Source organism: Mustelus asterias, chromosome 30 (genome assembly GCF_964213995.1).
Source record: "Mustelus asterias chromosome 30, sMusAst1.hap1.1, whole genome shotgun sequence".
Classification (NCBI taxonomy): domain Eukaryota; kingdom Metazoa; phylum Chordata; class Chondrichthyes; order Carcharhiniformes; family Triakidae; genus Mustelus; species Mustelus asterias.
The window spans coordinates 15798250-15817399 of NC_135830.1; the positions used below are offsets into that span (position 1 = coordinate 15798250).

The 19150-nt window shown below is 45.0% G+C and overlaps 2 protein-coding genes across 2 annotated transcripts in view; one reads left to right on the forward strand and one right to left on the reverse strand.

Moving 5' to 3' along the window:
• LOC144480793 (uncharacterized) overlaps positions 1–19150 on the reverse strand; it is a 585830-nt gene that overhangs the window by 419180 nt on the left and 147500 nt on the right. The gene's annotated exons all lie outside the window — the stretch shown is intronic.
• LOC144480919 (uncharacterized) lies at positions 942–18999 on the forward strand. Its single transcript, XM_078200545.1, has 7 exons — positions 942–947; positions 3222–3436; positions 3753–3986; positions 8134–8158; positions 8243–8392; positions 15991–16149; positions 18751–18999. The coding sequence occupies exons 1-7, from the start codon at positions 942–944 to the stop codon at positions 18997–18999; spliced, it is 1038 nt and encodes a 345-aa protein (XP_078056671.1).

Consider the following 19150-nt stretch of genomic DNA (forward strand, 5'->3'; position numbering starts at 1 on the left):
TTCAATGAATCAGCCTTAAAAATATTCAATGACTCTCTCTCCACTGCTCTCTGGGGAAGAGAATTCCACAGACCAAAGACCCTCTGAGAGAAAAAAAAATCTCATTCTCTCTCTTTCAGACGTCTTAAATCCGCTCGTTCTCCGGAGCCACACAGGGAAAGCCAGACCCGTGAAGAAGGGAGAGAGGGAGGTGGAGAAGAACAAAATGAAAAATCTGCAAACTGATAACATGATTCACAGCCCAAGACCAAAACGAGTGTTAATGGGACAAGTAAAGACACAAAAGATTATCTGGATGAGGTGTAAATAGCCGGTTAGCAATAGTCCGAATGCAAAGTAAAGAAAACAAGAGGGAAATGAGGTGAAAAAAGCAACAACGAAACACAGAACACACTGGGGGCAGAGATTGTGGTGTAAAATTGTTGAGCTCAGTTTTGTTCTGAAGGCTGTAAAGTGTCTCTTTTAGTTGCGGGAAATAATATATTTCCCAGTTCCGATGACAGGTCACATTCAGTCTGTTTCTCTCTCCACAGAGGCTGCCTGACTTGTTGAGTATTTCCAGCGTTTCCTGCTTTATGTCACAGAGAATGTCGAAGAATTGTTACACCCGGAACAGATGTCTCTTCCTCGGGACACTCCAGCTCGGGTCAGGGTGGGGGGATAATGTTCACTGTTTTATATTTGTGTCTGGTGCGAATAATACCTTAAATTAAATGGAGAAGTTTTTTTAAACTGAAGAGAGTAACTGAAACTGACTTTAAACAACGTTAACAAGCCAGGGCTGCTGGAGAAACATTTTGGGATTTGTGAGCAGTCAGTTCCGGCTGGTTTGAAGTGAAATTCTGTCGGTGCTGCGGCAAATCTGAACTCAAACCAGATAAACTGGAACCGCTGGGTTAGAGATTCCGGGTGTTGGGATGTGGAGGCTGGGGGAGGGGGAGATGGCGGTAAGACTCTGAGCCTGAGTTTAGACAGGGTGAGCGGGGTAAAGGGGAGGAATGACAGAGTTAATGTGGGAGTCAGGGACAATAGCAGAAGGTGGGAAGCTCTGGAAAGGAGCAACCAGGGTAAAGGCCATCAAAGAATGCTTGTTTAAATGAAGATAAAAGCAAAATACTGCGGGTGCTGGAATCTGAAACAGAAAATGCTGGAAATCTCAGCGGATCTGACTGCATCTGTGGTGAGCGAATAGAGTTAATGCTTCCAGTCTGGATGATCATAGGTGCTGCCAGAAATGCTGAGGTTCTCCAGCATTTTCTGTTTGTGTTTAACTGAAGGTTCAGCAGGGAAACAAGCAGCGATTTCACACACACTAAACCCAGGGAGAGGGGGTGACCCAGGATAAGGGACAGGCGCAGCTCAGTGAGGCTCAGCAAAGTCCAGCAATCTGTCCACATTGAGAGCTTAGAGCGCCAAGGGGGAGGGGAAGGACAAACTATTTGGGACACAGCAGGAGGTCACCCCTCCCCCCATTCTGTGGTTCCACAGACCCTCCCACACCTGGGCAAGGTTGGCTCGAGGTGCAGGAAGCTGCAAGCTGAGAGGCTGAGCTGTGAACTGGGCCGGGTTGGGGGTTTGAGTGACAGTCCTGGGGTTATATCAGGACAGGAACTGCCACAGGTTCCCCCTTTTTCCTGGGACGTTTCAGTGGAGCTGTGTTGGTGAGTGTTTGTAATCTCTGTCTCACTGTCTCGGTAATGGGGGTGGGTTGTAGATTGCTGTGAGTGTTAGACTAAATAACCTCTCCTCATGCTGCCAGTTCCAGTCTGCAGACTCCATTTCTCAGTCCAGTTTGCTGCTCTGTCTCTGTCTCTCTGTACTTTGCTGCAGTGCTCCACATTCTGAGCAACATCCAGCCCATTGTTATCACCCGAAATTTGCTGCAAACTCCCTTCACTGTGACACAGTGGTTAGCACTGCTGCCTCACAACGCCAGGGTTCGACTCCAGCCGTGGGTGTGTGACTGTCTGTGTGGAGTTTACACAGTAAGAAGTCTCACAATATCAGGTTAAATTCCAATAAATTCATTTGGAATCAATGCAAATTACTGCGGATTCTGGAATCTGAAACCAAAAGAGAAAATGCTGGAAAATCTCAGCAGGTCTGGCAGCATCTGTAAAGAGAGAAAAGAACTGACATTTTGAGTCCAGATGACCGTTTGTCAAAGTTGCTCCTTCATCAGCACTCCAAAAGCTCGTGGTTCCAGATAACCTGGTGTTGTGAGACTTCTTACTGTGCCCACCCCAGTCCAACATCTCCACCTCAGGTGTGGAGTTTGCACAATCTCCCCCTGTCTGTGTGCATTTCCTCTGGGTGCTCTGGTTTCCTCTCACTGCCCAAAGATGTGCAGGTTCGGTGAATTGACCATGTTAAATTTGTCCCTTAGTGTCCCAAGATGTGTAGGGTCTAATTTGATTTGTTATTGTTGCGCGTTCTGGGATACAGTGAAAATTATTTCTTGCGTGTTATACAGAAAAAAGTCATAACTTGGTAAAGTACACAGGGGGAAAGGAACAGAGTCGGGTACAGAATATATTGTTGCGGTTGCAGGCAGGGTGAAGAAAAAGGTCAGGATGGGGAATAGCAGAGTAAGTGCGTGGGGTTACTGGGATAGGGGGTGAGCCTGGGAAAGATGCTCTCAGAGTCAGTACAGACTCGATGGGTAAAATGGCCTCTTTCTGCACTGGAAGGATTCTATGATTAGTGATTTACGGTGAGCAACTTTTGAATAGAGGGGTTTCTGGGGCGCAGAGCATTGTGGGAAATGCGACCGCCATTAGTCAGTGCGTGACTCTAGATGTTTCATTATAGACTGAGGGCAAGTCAGCAACCGGAGCCCTCAATTCTGTTTGTAACTCTCACAGGCTGCCTAGTCTGCTGAATATCTCGACGATACTCAGTTCCTGGCCTCCTGCGTGTTTTATTTATTGTTGCTTCGGTCTGGATTCTATTCATCACCTGTCTCTATGGGTTCACTCTCAATCCCCTTTTTTCTGTTTTAAATCAGTTTCACAGGGACTAGAAGGGGACGATTTGCAGTCAGGAAACTGAAAGTAAATATCATATCAGGAACTGCCAGAGTCGTCTAATTTATCATAACTGAATATCAGTGGATTTTGAACATGGAAGGAAAAAGCACTATTCCCAGTGGGGAGAAACCGTACACAGGTTCTGTGTGTGGACGAGGCTTCAGCCGATCCTCTGGCCTGTCAAAACGTAAGTGCAATCACTCCTTGGAAAAACTGTGGAAATGTGTGAACTGTGGGAAGGAATTTAATTACCCATCCCAGCTGGAAATTCATCGGCGCAGTCACACTGGGGAGAGGCCATTCACCTGCTCTGAGTGTGGGAAGGGATTCACTCAGTCATCCAATCTACTTGCTCATCAACGAGTTCACACTGGGGAGAGACCTTTTAAATGCTCAGACTGTGGGAAGTGCTTCAAAAGTTATTGGGAACTGATGTCCCACCAACGTGTTCACACTGATGAGAGACTGTTCAGGTGCTCTCACTGTGGGATTGGGTTCAAGCATTCACATAACCTCACTGTACACCAGCGAATTCACACTGGGGAGAGGCCATTCACCTGCTTCGAGTGTGGAAAGGGATTCACTCGGTCATCCCAACTAATGACACACCAGCGTATTCACACTGGGGAGAGACCTATTAAATGCTCTGACTGAGAAGTGCTCTAAAAGTTCTGATGAACTGACTTCCCATCAACGTGTTCACACTGATGAGAGACCATTCAGGTGCTCTCACTGTGGGACTGGGTTCAGGCGATCATATGACCTCATTCTACACCAGCGCACCCACACTGGGGAAAGGCCATTCACCTGCTCTGAATGTGGGAAGGGATTCATTCAGTCCTCCAGCCTGCTGAGACACAAGCGAGCTCACACTGGGGAAACGCCATTCACCTGCTCTGAGAGTGGGAAGAGATTCACTCAGTCATCCTACCTGCTGAGACACGAAAGAATTCACTAGTAACCATGGTGATTGGAATCTGCTGTTAATCCTATCCAGGACTGTAATATGTTCATTGCGTTTGTTTTTGTTGATGTTAATAAACTCCAGCCAGTTATACTGTTTAATATTCTGAATAAAAGTCAAATAAATTATCTTTGTGTTCAGTGCTGTGAATCTTTTTAATATCATCAGCACAACTGAATTCCTTTTGAGTTGCTCTCCCTTTGTCCCTCTTCCATCTTCACCTCCCCACAAGTGCTCATTGGGAATAAAACTCACAATCTTCTTTGTCACTAAGTTTGAGACAATCCAATCAGCTGTCTCTACTGCTTCCCTCCTTCCCCTAACCCACTGGAACAAACCTCCTCTAACGCTGCCCTTTGTCTGAGCTCTGAACTCTCATCTTTCTGCAGTTTCTCTCCTGCCTCCCCTCATCTCCTCTTAGAGCTCATCTTGTCCATGAGACCCATCTCCTGATCCCTCAATCCTATTCCCACTGAGCTACTGACAGCACAACTTCTCTACATCAGCTGATATTGTCAATATCTTCCTCTCCTTCAAATCCGATATCATCACCCACTTCTCAATAAAATATCTTTGACACATGCCCTTGTAAACTACCATCCCATCTCCCTTTCCTCTCTAAAGTCCTTGAATGTTTTACCTTCCACATATTGTAACTTGTTTTCCCTTTATCATTGTGTATAGTAAAGTTTATTTTGTTTGTGCAGAATCTGTGGAATCTTTTGCCTTTATTCACTTGTTAAGTGTCTTGAATCTCCACCGTTGTCAATTTTATACAAACTCACCCAAATCTAAAAACTATTTTGTGGGAATTGGGGGAATAGAACAGAAGATGGGTTTCTGCTGCTAAGTTACAATCCCAGCTGATGTTACTTCTGGGCAGGAAGGTCCCAGAATAAAACCCCGGCTCAATTGACCGTAACCTTTACCTTTTTGTTTTAGAAATGTGGATGAACAGAGTCACTGGACGGACAATGAGCTTTTAACAAAAACATCTTTTAAACATGAAAATATTGACAATAACACAAGACTCCTTCATTCCACACAATCACAGTGAGGGAGCTCCCTCTAGTGGCGAAGTGAGGTAAATGGCTTCTACCTGGGAGATCACTGAACCCTCAGGCTACTGAAGGATCATTTTCAAACATAGAAACGTAGGAGGATTGTGCTGCTATATTTTTCTTGTTCCTATTTTTTTATATTAACGCAGACGAATTTATTTAGAGAGTTGAAACTAACCTCAGAAATAGCAACAGGCGAGTTCGAAGACAAACACATTCACAGACATACACTCTCAGACAGACACAGGCAAACTCGCACACACAGACATGCAGACAAAAAAACACTCTGACTTCCACAAATACACACACACTCACAACACAGAGACACACTGAGACCAATTTCAGTCCAAATAATCTGCTGGGCATTAAAATAATGTGAGAAGTCTCACAACACCAGGTTAAAGTCCAACAGGTTTATTTAGTAGCACAAACTACTAGCTTTCGGAGCGCTGCCCCTTCATCAGGAAAGTGGGAGTTCTGTTCACAAACAGGGCTTATAAAGACACAAACTCAATTTACAAAATAATTTACATAATCCTGTTCATAAGAACAGGATATGGCGCTCGACTCAATGATCGACAGTTCTGACGCGCCACAGCGAAAAACCGCACCGACCTCCTCAGAAGACAAACACGGGACACGGTGGACAGAGTACCCTTCGTCGTCCAGTACTTCCCCGGAGCGGAGAAGCTACGACATCGTCTCCGGAGCCTTCAACATGTCATTGATGAAGACGAACATCTCACCTAGGCCGTCCCCACACCCCCACTTCTTGCCTTCAAACAACCGCACAATCTCAAACAGACGATTGTCTGCAGCAAACTACCCAGCCTTCAGGAGAACACTGACCACGACACCAAACAACCCTGCCACAGCAACTTCTGCACGACATGCCAGATCATCGACACGGATGCCATCATCTCACGTGAGAACACCATCCACCAGGTGCACAGTACATACACTTGCAACTCGGCCAATGTTGTCTACCTGATACGCTGCAGGAAAGGATGTCCCGAGGCATGGTACATCAGGGAAACCATGCAGACACTGTGACAACGGATGAATGAACACCGCTCGACAATCACCAGGCAAGAGTGTTCTCTTCCTGTTGGGGAACACTTCAGCGGTCACGGGCATTCGGCCTCTGATGTTCGGGTAAGCGTTCTCCAAGGCGGCCTTCAAGACACACGATAGTGCAGCGTCGCTGAGCAGAGACTGATAGCCAAGTTCCGCACACATGAGGACGGCCTCAACCGGCATCTTGGGTTCATGTCACACTCTCTGTAACCCCCACAACTTGCCTGGGCTTGCAAAATCTCACAAACTGTCCTGGCTGGAGACAATACACATCTCTTTAACCTGTGCTTAACCCTCTCTCCACTCATATTGTCTGTACCTTTAAGACTTGATTAGTTGTAAAGACTCGCATTCCAACCATTATTCTGTAAATTGAGTTGTGTCTTTATATGCTCTGTTTGTGAACAGAACTCCCACTTACCTGACGAAGGAGCAGCGCTCCGAAAGCTAGTGGCTTTTGCTACCAAATAATCCTGTTGGACTTTAACCTGGTGTTGTTAGACTTCTTACTGTGTTCACCCCAGTCCAACGCCGGCATCTCCACATCATCACTAAAATAATGACAGAAGCAAATTTGAAACTCAGTGCGTGGGTTTTATTGTGAAATGAGAAAATGTATTAATATATCCTCCAGCTCGGGTTGCTTTGGAATTGATGATTTCTCTGCTGTCTATAAGGTTACCAAACAAATATTAAATTGTAGAGATTGTGAAGTTTGAGTTGTAATATCTATTGGTCTAAAATATCTGGGAGCAGAGTGGATGTGATGAAGGCTGGAATACAGACTGGAGGAATGAGGATGAAACTGCTGTGCAGAGTGAATGGTTCTTGTTATCAGGAAGGATGGATGGAGAGAGGGAGGGATGGTGAGATGGATGGAAGGAGGGGTGGATGGAGGGAGAGGGATGGATGGAGGGAGGGCGAGATGGATGGAGGAAGGGATGGATAGGTGAATGTGAGAAGCTGAAGTTTACATTTGAAGAGGTTCTCAGAGTCTTTGAGCAGCTGAACAGCGAAAGCCTTTGGGCAGAGACTGTGCTACTGCTGTTTCCCCTCCAGTCCATCAGGGTTCGCTGTAACCCTCTCGGCTGCTGCTCCCCCTGGGTGTCACCTCTTGCCCGCTCTGCCCGGCTGCTGTTCCTTGGCGGATGGGGGATCGGAGAGGAATTGGAGAAAGAGGTGGAACAGTAGGGCGCATGCGTAGCCGCCATGTTTGTTAGGGGCAATGTTTTGAAATTCTTCCCAGTGACAGAATTTGAACAACTTGTCCATCAAAGTGCTTCACTCTTTCACTTCCAATTTCTTACTGATGAGCAGAACAACAAAATCAGGGCAGCGAAGATAATTTGTATTCATACTGTGTCTTTAACAAAATAAAATAGTCCCAGACATTTCACAAAATTGTTCCAGTTCTTTGAAAAAGGGTAGCACAGTGGTTAGCACTGCTGCCTCACAGCTCCAGTGACCCAGGTTCAACTCCAGCCTCGGGTGACTGTGTCTCCCCGTGTCTGCGTGGGTTTTCATCTGGGTGCTCCTGTTTCCTCTCACAGTCCAATGACGTGCAGGCTAGGTGGATTGGCCATGCTAAATTGCCCCTTAGTGCCCCAAGATGTGTAGGTTCGGGGAAGTAACAGGATATGTGGGGCTACGGGGATAGGACCTGGGTGCAGAGTCCAGACAAGTTGGCAGGTTTCTTTCCCTGAAGGACATGAGTGAATCAATTGAATCCAGCAGTTTTCATGGTCACTTTTTCCCAGTGCCGGCCCCACAAGTGACCAGATTCATTCAGCTCAATTTCACAACCTGTCTTTGTGCTTTTGTGGGTTCTCTCTCACTCCCTTTTTTCTGTTTTAAATCAATTTCACAGGGTTTTAGAAGGGGACGATTTGCAGTTGGGAAACTGAAACCAAACATCACATTAGGGAATGATACTGTCGGCTAATTTATCGTAACCTGAATATTGTCATATTTTAAACATGGAAGAAAAAAGCACCGTTCACAGCGGAGAGAAACCCTACTCGTGTTCTGTGTGTGGACAGGGATTCAATCGATCATCTGCCCTGTCAAAACATAAATGCAGTTATGATGGGGACAAGCTGTGGAAATGTGAGGACTGTGGGAAGGGATTCAATTATCCATCCCAGCTGGAAACTCATCGGCGTGGTCACACCGGGGAGAGGCCGTTCACCTGCTCGGACTGCGGGAAAGGATTCACTAAGTCATCCACCCTGCTGACACACCAGCACACACACTGGGCAGAGGCCATTCACTTGCTGTGTGTGTGGGATGGGATTCACTCAGTCACCCACGCTGTTAACACACCAGCGAATTCACACTAGGCAGAGACCATTCACCTGCTCCGAGTGTGGGAAAGGATTCATTAATTTATCCAACCTGACAACACATCAAAGAAGTCACACTGACGAGAGACCGTTTAAATGTCTGGACTGTGGGAAGAGTTATAAAACCTCTCAGGAACTTATGTACCATCAACAAGTTCACACTGACGAGAGACCGTTCAGGTGCTCTCACTGCGGAACTGGGTTCAGGCGATGATCTCATCTCACCGTTCACCAGCGCACTCACACGGGAGATAGACCATTCACCTGCTCTCGGTGTGGGAAGAGATTCACTCAATCATCAGCACTGCTCAGACACCAGCGAGTTCACACTGGGGAGAGGCTGTTCACCTGCAATGATTGTGGGAAGAGATTCACTCGGTCATCCAACCTGCTGACACACCAGTGAGTTCACACTGGGAAGAGACCATTTACGTGTTCTGTGTGTGCGATGGGATTTACTCAGTCATCCAATCTGCTGAGACACCAGCAAATTCACAGTTAACTCCAGAGATTGGATTGTGTTGTCAATCAGATTGAGAACTGAGCTATGTCCATTAGGGTCTGTTTCTGCTGATGTTAATAAACTTCAGTTCAGTTATAGAGACTAATATTCTGGACAAAAATCAAATATGTTGTCTTTGATTTAAACATGCTGTGTCGAGCCTTTCTAATATCTCTAACACAAGTTAGTTCCTTTTGAAGGACTCTCCCTTTCTCTTGTCTCCTCCAACCTCACCTCCAACAACAAAGTGTGAGGAGCTGATGAGTTTCTGTCACTAAGATTGAGACAATCTGATCAGCTGCTTCCTTCCCTTCCACTCACCCACTGGGCCAGACTGTCTGGAAAGCTCCTCTGTGTCCAAGCTCTGAACTCACATCTTTCTCCAGTCTCTCTCCTATTTCCCATCAAACCCTCTGATTGTTCATCTTGTCCATGGGACCTGCTTTCAACTCCCTTTTCTCTGAAATCTTTAACTCTGAACCCCAGAGTCCAGTGAATTTTGGTAAATTACCACTGGTGCATTTGCTATTTCTCCCACCAGCTCTTTTAGTACCCTGGGATGCATTCCACCAGGACCAGGAGACTTGTCTACCTTTCGCCCCATTAAACTGCCCACCACTACCCCTTTCGTGAGATTGATAGTTTCTAGGTTCTCACCTTCCATAGCCTTCCTGTCATCGATTTTTGGCATGTTATTTGTGTCTTCCACTGTGAAGACCGACACAAAATACCTGTTCAATGCCACAGACATTTTCTCATTTCCAGTTATTACATCCCCCTTCTCGTCCTCTAAAGGACAAATGTTTACTTCAGCCACACTTTTTCATTTTATATCTTTGTAGATTGGGGCGGTGGGGAGCGGGACTCCCTGATGGAACATCACCCAGCGATCTGTGAGGAAATGGAAGCCCCCCCCCCCCACGCCTCCCACAGATGTCACTCGTCAATGGGCCAAAACCTAAAGGCAGCAGGAGGAAGGCCACCAGACATCTCCAGGGCGTGCCTGCAACCCCCCTCGTGCCCTGTTAGCAGCACTTACCTCCTCACGCCAGTTCAAGGCTGCCACGCCAGGTTGCAACTTTTAAATACCTATTCTGATTCGTGCCAAAATTACATCATGCCAAAGAATTGGGAGACGCAGACGTGTGCGGAGATTGCCATGTGGACTCCGATAATAGCATGCAGAAGTATATAAACTCATGCTAAACAACGGCCCGCCGATTTTCAGCGGGTTCCCGGCGGCGCCATTTTTCTCTGGCTTGGAGATGCGCGCGGGTCGAAAAGAACTGCTGGGGAACCCACTAAATGGCCGACACGCGCATCTCCCAGCCCGACCCGCCAGAAAAGTGGCGGGCCGCAATGAAGAATCGCGGCCATAATGTCGAATATTTGTAACATCAATCGCAACATTAACCACGCACAAGAATACATTACGTTAAATATAAACATCCTATTTCTGTCAATAATAGTGTGTTTCCACAGCTGCTCGTTTCATTTGTTTTAATATAACAAAGAACTGAACACTGTTGTGAGTCTGAAACTCGTCCCAACATTAAACCCAAGCAACCTCTCACTACTCTCTGGTGGCCGCAGCATTTACAAAAAAAAAACAGATTTGTTCACCTCCCGGAATCAAGATTGCTTTCAACACTTACTGATTCTCCACCGTACAACAGTTTACATTGTTTTCTCTTTGTATTTTAGACGGCACCTTGGGGTGATGGTTCTGTTTTTCATAAGTAAAACGCTGCCACAATTACTAATTGTTTGTCCACCTGTCCCAGTACCACATCTTCCCCTTGGGCCATCATCGGCTTCATCATTTAGGGCTACCTGTCTTCCACTGAATTACTGACCTGCCCCTTTTTCATTCTGCCCTCTCGTCTTTAGCTGCCACTCCAAATGCTTAAAACCTGTTGCATCAACAACATTTTCCCCAGTTCTGATAAGCATAATCGTTTAAAATGTTCGCTCTATTTCTGTCTTCAAAGCTGCAGCCAGTCCATTTGAACAATTCCAGAATTGTGCTTTGACGTTTTAGACACTATTTAGCCTCTCCTGCTGTATTCCGGTTCATGTGACCACTGGGAATGAGGGAGGTCATGCGACAAATTTTGTATGAATAATCCGGAAATGTAGTAACTTCCTTTCCCAACGTTCCTCCAGACACCTCCTTAAACTATCTCAATGTCTACTCCTCTTCCATTCCAACAGGAAACTTATTTCACACATTTCACACTTTCCAGGATATATAAGATGGATGTCTCGATATTATCCGATAATTATTTTTCATACTTTAAACCCATCTCTCGGTGTAAGTCTCAACAATTCAATTTGGATTAAAATTGCAGGATATGATTTAAGACTGCAGCATCTGATATTGTTGTAGGCGCCATTCGGTGAGTTGGATCGGGTTGTGATTGAAGGAAATGTGTAATTTCTGTAGCGGGTCACAGTGGCTGGAATTTGTCTTGTTGAGGAATTTATTTCACAGAAAGAATGAAGGGATCACAGAGCTAGAAAGTGAGAGAAGTGTAATAATTTATCACAGACTGACACTGTGTTGGACAAGAGCGCTAGTTATCGAGTCTCACACAGTTTCCCTTTGACCCGCCTGCCCTGATCTCTGCTCGTGGAGACCTTGTTGTTCCGCTTCCATCATTGCCAACGGTTGGGTCAGCAGTGCTGTGGGTGGGGATCTGTATTTGCTGTGACAGAGGAGTTCATGGTCTGCAGTTACAGACAAGGGCGGAGACATTTGTGACCACTTCTTGCTTTTCCTATGACATCTCAGTGAGTACTTTCTCCCGGCTAAAAATCTATTCTCCCCCTTGGTTGCACTAAGCGGCACACTATTGTTTGTAGAATGGAAATAATGACGGTATTTGCGGGGTAAAGATGTTGCTAATATTTCCAGTAAGTAGTCTCACAACATCAGGGTAAAGTCCAGATATATCCCAGTACAACGCCGGCAACTCCACATCATGGCTAATATTTCCAACGTGTTTTGAATCTGAGTTTTAAACTCCCGCTTGTTTTATCTTTCACCATGGTGACATGTCCTTTAGATCTAATTCGTGGAGGTTGCCACCAGCTGCTACCCTCAGCAGTTAAGACGGAAGGAGACGCGGTTACTTTAAAATGAATCTCTAACAATACAAGGAGCGACTGTTAAGCATTAGACTGCTATTGGCAAGACTCTGAAATACAGCCAGAGTTTATTCTGATAAAACACCCGAGCGGTTCAGCATTCAAGCCAAAGACCATTTTTGGAACAACTCAACATCTTGACAAGAAATTTCACTTGAACAATCTCTGAGCTGTTACTGCTCCGTGAGACTTATAGTGATAAAAACAGTTAAATCTCGGAAAGAAAATCTCGCCTCTTTGTGCAATAGAAACTCTTGCAGCTGACGTCTGTTGTAGAACAGATCAATTGTGAATAACATTGATTCGTACAATCTGTTATTTGTTTGTGTTAGTTCACGATTTTAGCTTCCTTTGTCTTTGCTTGGTGAAAATTAGCCCGAGTCATCCACCTATTCTGAATTAGTTTCAGAAACTTTACAAGCATTCGCCACCAGGCGGCAGGAGGAGATTTGTTCAGTTGTTGGTTTGATGCTCGGGATTGGTTACAGATTGAGTGTTTTTAAAACATTTAATAAAAGTGAACGTTGCTATCAAGACCAGTATTTATTACCTACCACTAATTGTCCATGGAAAGATCTTGGTGAGCTGCCTTTCGCATTCCACGTAATGTGGCGACACTCGCAGTACTGTCAGGGAGGGGTTTCCATGATTTTGAGCTTCAGTGAAATGAACACAATATGTTAGGATATCGCATTGCTTGAAGGGGAACATATCGGTGCTGATGTTCCCATGCATCATCTGGTGGAAGTGATTGCGGGTTTGGGAGGTGCTGTCAATAAAGGTTCAACCTGTTTATTTAATGATATTAAATTCGGAAATCGGTGACGATGGACGCCTGTGTTTCTGACGGTTAAGCAATAAATTACAGGGAAAACGTTATTTTTATTGTATGTGTGTTGCGAATATTTCTGATGATCAACTAATCCAAGATCACTGAGTCAATGCGTGTCTCCTCACTCCCATTCAGCTCAAATCCATTAAACAGTCGCCTCCACATACAACCCCCTGCTATATAATTCATTAAAAACATTTGGTGCTTCTATTCCATTCATTGATGTAAGTTTTTTTAAAAGTCACAAGTAAGGCTTATGAAGTAACTGCGAAATTACCCTAATCGCCGCAGTCCGGTGCCTGTTCGGGTCAATGCCGCTAACAGCACGTCTTTCAGAATGTGGGAGGAAAAGGGAGCACTGGAGAAAATCCACCCAGACACATGGAGAATGTGCAAACTCCACACACTCAGTGACCGCAGCTGAGAATCGATCTCGGTTCCGGCTGCTGTGTAGCAGCGCTGCTAATCACTGTGCTACCGTGCCGCCCGGAACCGAAAGCGGAATGTAATGTAGTCAGAGAGCAGCTCCTCCAATTGGGGAATCCGGCTTTTGGACCAGAACAACCTTCACTGTTTTCTTTCTCTGTCTCCCCCTGACAGATTGAACCTGTGAAAGGACCGATCTTGGAGTATTTCCTCAGAAAATACTCAGCTTAGATTTGAACAGAAACCCTTTGTTCTTTTCGCCCCATTCCGATGGTAGGAATTAAATATCCAAGGAATTTGATATATTTGATTGAAGAGAAGACGCTTTAAGATGATTGAATGTCAACTGATGACTCAGCCGGCAATGAACCAATCAGCAGTGTCGTGCGTGTTACTCACCCTCTAAAGTCTTGAGTGAAACAACTTCAGCTTCAGCTCATTGCTGTTAACTGTGCCGGGAGGTGTCTGGAAAATGCCTCCTGTCACTTTGTGTTCAGTCCTCACAGCGACAGCTCTGTTAATCGGTAAGTTCCCAAGTTGCACAAACCTGTTTGACATCTTTAACATTAATACATAGCTAACAATGGATTGATCACAGAACCGTAAATTAATCCTACCCACATTGTCTCCACGCAGCCTGTGACAAACACTGCAATTTAAAACTGGGGGCAGTTTTCAGTTTTCCCTTCAAATTGCAGGAAATGCGTTTGGGAAACTGATCTCGATAGACGGCGCCAAATGTGCGTTCATGAAAAGTTTGCATATTCGATCCAAACCCCTTCCAGTGACAGATCCTGAGCTGTGGAAAATATTTTTCACTTTAGCGGCATCTATTTATTTACCGGGCTTTAATTCGGGTCAAAAAGCCAATACTGCCTGATAAACGTAGTTAATTGATATTGTTGGATTTGATGTCCCTCTGGACACTTGCAGGACATTGTCGAGGAGACTCTGTTACACAGACACCGGCTGCCGTCACAGTGAGTACAGGGAAGGATGTTCAGTTGTTCTGTAACTTTACAGCTACAACCAGCGACTATCCTAACATATTGTGGTACCGTCAGCATCCCGGCGGGTCGATGGAGTTTCTGCTGCAGAGATATACATACAGCGGGAGCACAGAGAGATTCCGAGGGGACCGTTTCTCTGCGGAGTTTGATTTTGTGAAGAGCACAATGAAGATATCTAAAACTGAGCTGACAGACTCCAGGGTGTATTCCTGTGCACTGAGACCCACATAGACGCAGAGCTGCGCTGAAGCTGTCTAAATACTCTTAGAATATCACTCAGCATGTAAACTTGGGTCGTTGAGTGAATAAGAATGAACTATCTATATGGCGCCTTCCTTGATGTACCACAGAGTGTTCACCATCACTGTTACAATGAGTAGAGAAGAGACGGCAGCCAATTTGATCCCCGGTTGATCCTTCAAACAGCAACATTTTAATGGATCGCTTGTTTCAGAACGTTTATTTTGGGTAGTAATTGACTCGAGCAATTCAACTGCTCTTCTTCACAATCGTGTCCTTGTGAACTATCACCTCCCTCTGAGAGGGGAGTCGGTGCCGTCCATTTAACATCTCATTCGGCACCCCGGACAATTCACCATTCCCCTAGGGCTGCACTGCCGCATCTGAATGGGTCCTGTAAGGAGAGTCTCTGTAGAGAGAGTGGAATTCTGAAAACATCTGCTCCAGAGACGATAGAGCTAACAACTGAACCTCACCTGGGGAGCGGCGTTTGTAGATTAGCGCTTGTACTGCTAATTTTGGATATTGCACCGCTTTAACAATCAATATATAGTTTATATTTACACATGAAGGTAGATTAGTGTAAACCTTTAATCGAGGTGACCAGGATCAGAACTGAGAGATAGATAGCAAGCAGCCGTTCAGTGCTTCGGTCACTTTCCATCAACGTCACCCAAGTATCTATTCAGGTTGTTTTTCCTGAAGCACTCCTGTGGAGAGGAAAGAATCTCGGAACAGACTGGATACCTAATACTTGGAATTCCTGAAAGTGGTGACTGCTCATCAACCCAATCATGGAAAAGCTGGATCGAAATTTAAAAAACGGAAATTTAAAAAAAACATTACTGGGCCCGGTGGAAACAGCCGGACAATAAATTTAACCCCTGGAACGAACTATTACTCGACAAGAGAAAGAAGAGTTTCTACTGGTCCAGCACCCTGGACATTTGAAAGCACTTTACACACTATGGAAATTGATCTCCAGTGTTGCCGCTGTAATGTTGTTAGAAACATTATTTATACAGAAGACACGGGGTCTTATGGGTCTCTGCCAGAAAGAGTTGTCACTTTGACCGTCAGAGTGGAGTGACAAGATTTGCGGGTCCCGTTGTTTTCTGGATACTTTGAGTTTGTGAGCAATAGTAACCGAAATATTTTTTCATACGAAGAGGGACTATTCCTCCCCTCATCTACTAGCCCTATCACTGTTCACCGGGATTTCAAATTAAGGTAGAATTAGCTCTGGTGGATATGTTCACTGCATTGCAATAGTAATAATACTTTCAGGAATAATGTGACATAATAATAATATTAAACGAACAGCCTTCAGTAATTTATGAATTCTGTGATTTTCCAGGAAATGGTCATTTACCTCAGATTGCCACCGGATGGAGCTGCCTCACCAAGTTTGTATGTTTGCTGCAACGATTACGGGAGCAATAGCATTGTGGATATGCTGCTGTCTAGTATTCTAGATGAACAAGCAGCTCTCCGAAATCACGCTATTCCTTATTATGTACTAGTTACATTATGAGATATTTATATCTTCTTCTGGAATTGTTCATTCAGTTGATTATTTTCTCAGAACAATGAACTGGACAGAAGAACATCAGAGAATAGGGAACAGGAGCTGGATTGGACCATATGATGGGGAAGGAAACTGCAGGGGACGGGCACAATTGAAATGTTCAAGGAACAGCTACTGCGTGTCCTTGATAGTATGTACCTGTCAGGCAGGGAGGAAGTGGTCGAGCGAGGGAACCGTGGTTTACTAAAAAAGTTGAATCTCTTGTGAAGAGGAAGAAGGAGACTTATGTAAAGATGAGACGTGAAGGCTCAGTTAGGGCGCTTGAGAGTTACAAGTTAGCCAGGAAGGACCTAAAGAGAGAGCTAAGAAGAGTCAGGAGGGGACATGATAAGTCTTTGGCAGGTAGGATCAAGGAAAACCCTAAAGCTTTCTATGGGTATATCAGGAATAAAAGAATGACTAGGATAAGATTAGGGCCAGTCAAGGACAGTAGTGGGAATTCCGAAGAGATAGGGGGGGTGCTAAATGAATATTTTCCGTCAGTATTCACACAGGAAAAAGACAATGTTGTCGAGGAGAATACTGAGATCTAGGCTATTTGACTAGACGGGGTTGAGGTTCATAAGGAGGAGGCGTTAGCAATTCTGGAAAGTGTGAAAATAGATAAGTCCCCTGGGCCGAATGGGATTTATCCTAGGATTCTCTGGGAGGCTAGGGAGGAGATTGCAGAGCCGTTGGCTTTGATCTTTATGTCGTCATTGTCTCCAGGAATAGTGCCAGAAGACTGGAGGATAGCAAATGTTGTCCCCTTGTTCAAGAAGGGGAGTAGAGACAACCCTGGTAATTATAGACCAGTGAGCCTTACTTCTGTTGTGGGCAAAGTTTTGGAAAGGATTATAAGAGATAGGATTAATAATCATCTGGAAATTAATAATTTGATTAGGGATAGTCAGCACGATTTTGGGAAGGGTAGGTCGTGCCTCACAAACCTTACTGAGTTCTTTGAGGAGGTGACCAAAGAGGTGGATGAGGGTAAAGCAGTTGATGTGGTGTATATGGATTTCAGTAAAGCGTTTGATAAGGTACCCCACGGTAAGCTATTGCAGAAAATACGGATGCATGGGATTGAGGGTGACTTAGCGGTTTGGATCAGAAATTGGCTAGCTGTAAGAAGACAGAGGGTGGTGGTTGATGGGAAATGTTCATCCTGGAGTTCAGTTATTAGTGGTGTACCGCAAGGATCTGGTTTGGGAGTTATGGGTTTACGGATACGGCTCCCGGCTTTGAACACCTCAGCGGGAATCACAACCTGAAATAAAGCACTTTTCACTTGTCAGTGAAAGGATAGAAGGTGACAGACAGCGCCGTGTATTACTGTGCACTGAGGCCCACAGTGAATGAGGATCCCGCGGGCCTCATACAAAAACTGGCACAGGTCGAAAATCAATGATTCATTGTCAGGGCAACACATGGGCTTGAAAATTCAGAGAGCATGCAACCATAGAGAAGGTGACAATACAGTCCCGTCTGAGGGTTTTCGCTCACTGAGGTCAATGATTGTCACTGTTGGGAAGTTTGACATTTTTACTCATATTACTACCAGATCAAGTCCAATCGTTCCCATATCACATTCACACAAATCTGCAAATCTCCCAAGTGAAAAACGTCATCAAGCTGTATTTTGAATGTTCCTAATCAGTTGACTGTCTGACAGATCACACATTTCAGAAGTGATCAAATATCAAAGGCAGACTCAGAGTTGCCACATGTTGAAGTTGCTGGGTTAAAAATATTGACTGACTGAAATCCATGCCTTCCCAGTGGAAGCTCATCTCAATGTGGAGCTGGGTGATTACTTTTCCCCAGTGTTCTTAAAACGGTATCTATTAATTATCCTCATGCACTGGGCGGCACTCAAAAACTGTGCATCAGAGGGATTTCAAATTATCTGCTTCAATTTTCACCTTAATTAGGGGGAAAGATCTACCTAAAAAAATACATTGACATTGAGTTCGAAGGCAAGCGAGTTAAACGGAGAAAGAATGACTGATATTGTGACAGAGAAGGTGAGAGTGAGAAAGACACACGCAGCCGGGGCTACAATTTGATTGGAGATCGCCAGCTGTACTTCCTCCTCAACTAAGAGTGATTGGTCCAAAGCTACCAGGTCCAAAGGTGATCCTCAGGGAGACTAGCCAATCGTAGCACTAAGAAACGCCCCCCCCTTTCCTATAATTGAAGCTGTCTCTGATCTGAGTTCGCTCTGTGATATAAGACTAGAAACAGCGACAAATGTTAAGCAGTGTCGCTGTTTACTGCCAATCAGGAACCATGTGTTCCCTGTGTGCTTTACTGATAATAATGGTCACATTGCCCGGTTAGTCTGAGCTCAAATCCTCAGTGTGTGTTTCACGGGTTATATTCACTCACAGATTTCTCACACATTCTATATGTTGTTACAGGAACCAATGGCCAAGATTCAGCTTCCCAGCAGCGCCTGAATTCACGGTTCAGGAAGGACAGGAGGGAATATTGAACTGCAACTACACTACAAAAAAAGTAATGCCAACTCTCTTCTGGTACATCCAGAATCCTGGTGAAGCTCCGAGATATTTACTGAAGAGTTACGGGAAGCGGCAGGGGGATAAGTCTCCCGATTTCCCGGACCGGTATTCTGCTGATTTGGACCAAGACAAGAAAACAGTTCCGTTAAATATCACCGGGGTCCGTGTGTCTGACTCTGCTGTGTATTACTGTGCGCTGAGCCCCGCACTGTTACAGAGGCACAGTCAGCCCGCACAAAAAAACAGCAAGGGCACTCTCGCCTCCTCTCACTGAATCAGATCTGTCAACTGGATTAGGGTTTTATAGTATGACCCAAATCATATAAAGACCAATTTGCCAGAATTTTTACGTTCTGTGCTGCACAATGTGTCGTTATACATCAAAGTCCTGTTTCTATCAGCGGTAAGTATTTTATTTTTCATTT

Bases quoted from the DNA above. Each gene is read 5' to 3' on its own strand.
- LOC144480919 (XM_078200545.1), top strand. The intron at 3,987-8,133 runs GTAACCATGGTG...CACCGTTCACAG, and splicing joins AGACACGAAAGAATTCACTA to CGGAGAGAAACCCTACTCGT. The intron at 8,159-8,242 runs GTGTGTGGACAG...TGGAAATGTGAG, and splicing joins AGAAACCCTACTCGTGTTCT to GACTGTGGGAAGGGATTCAA.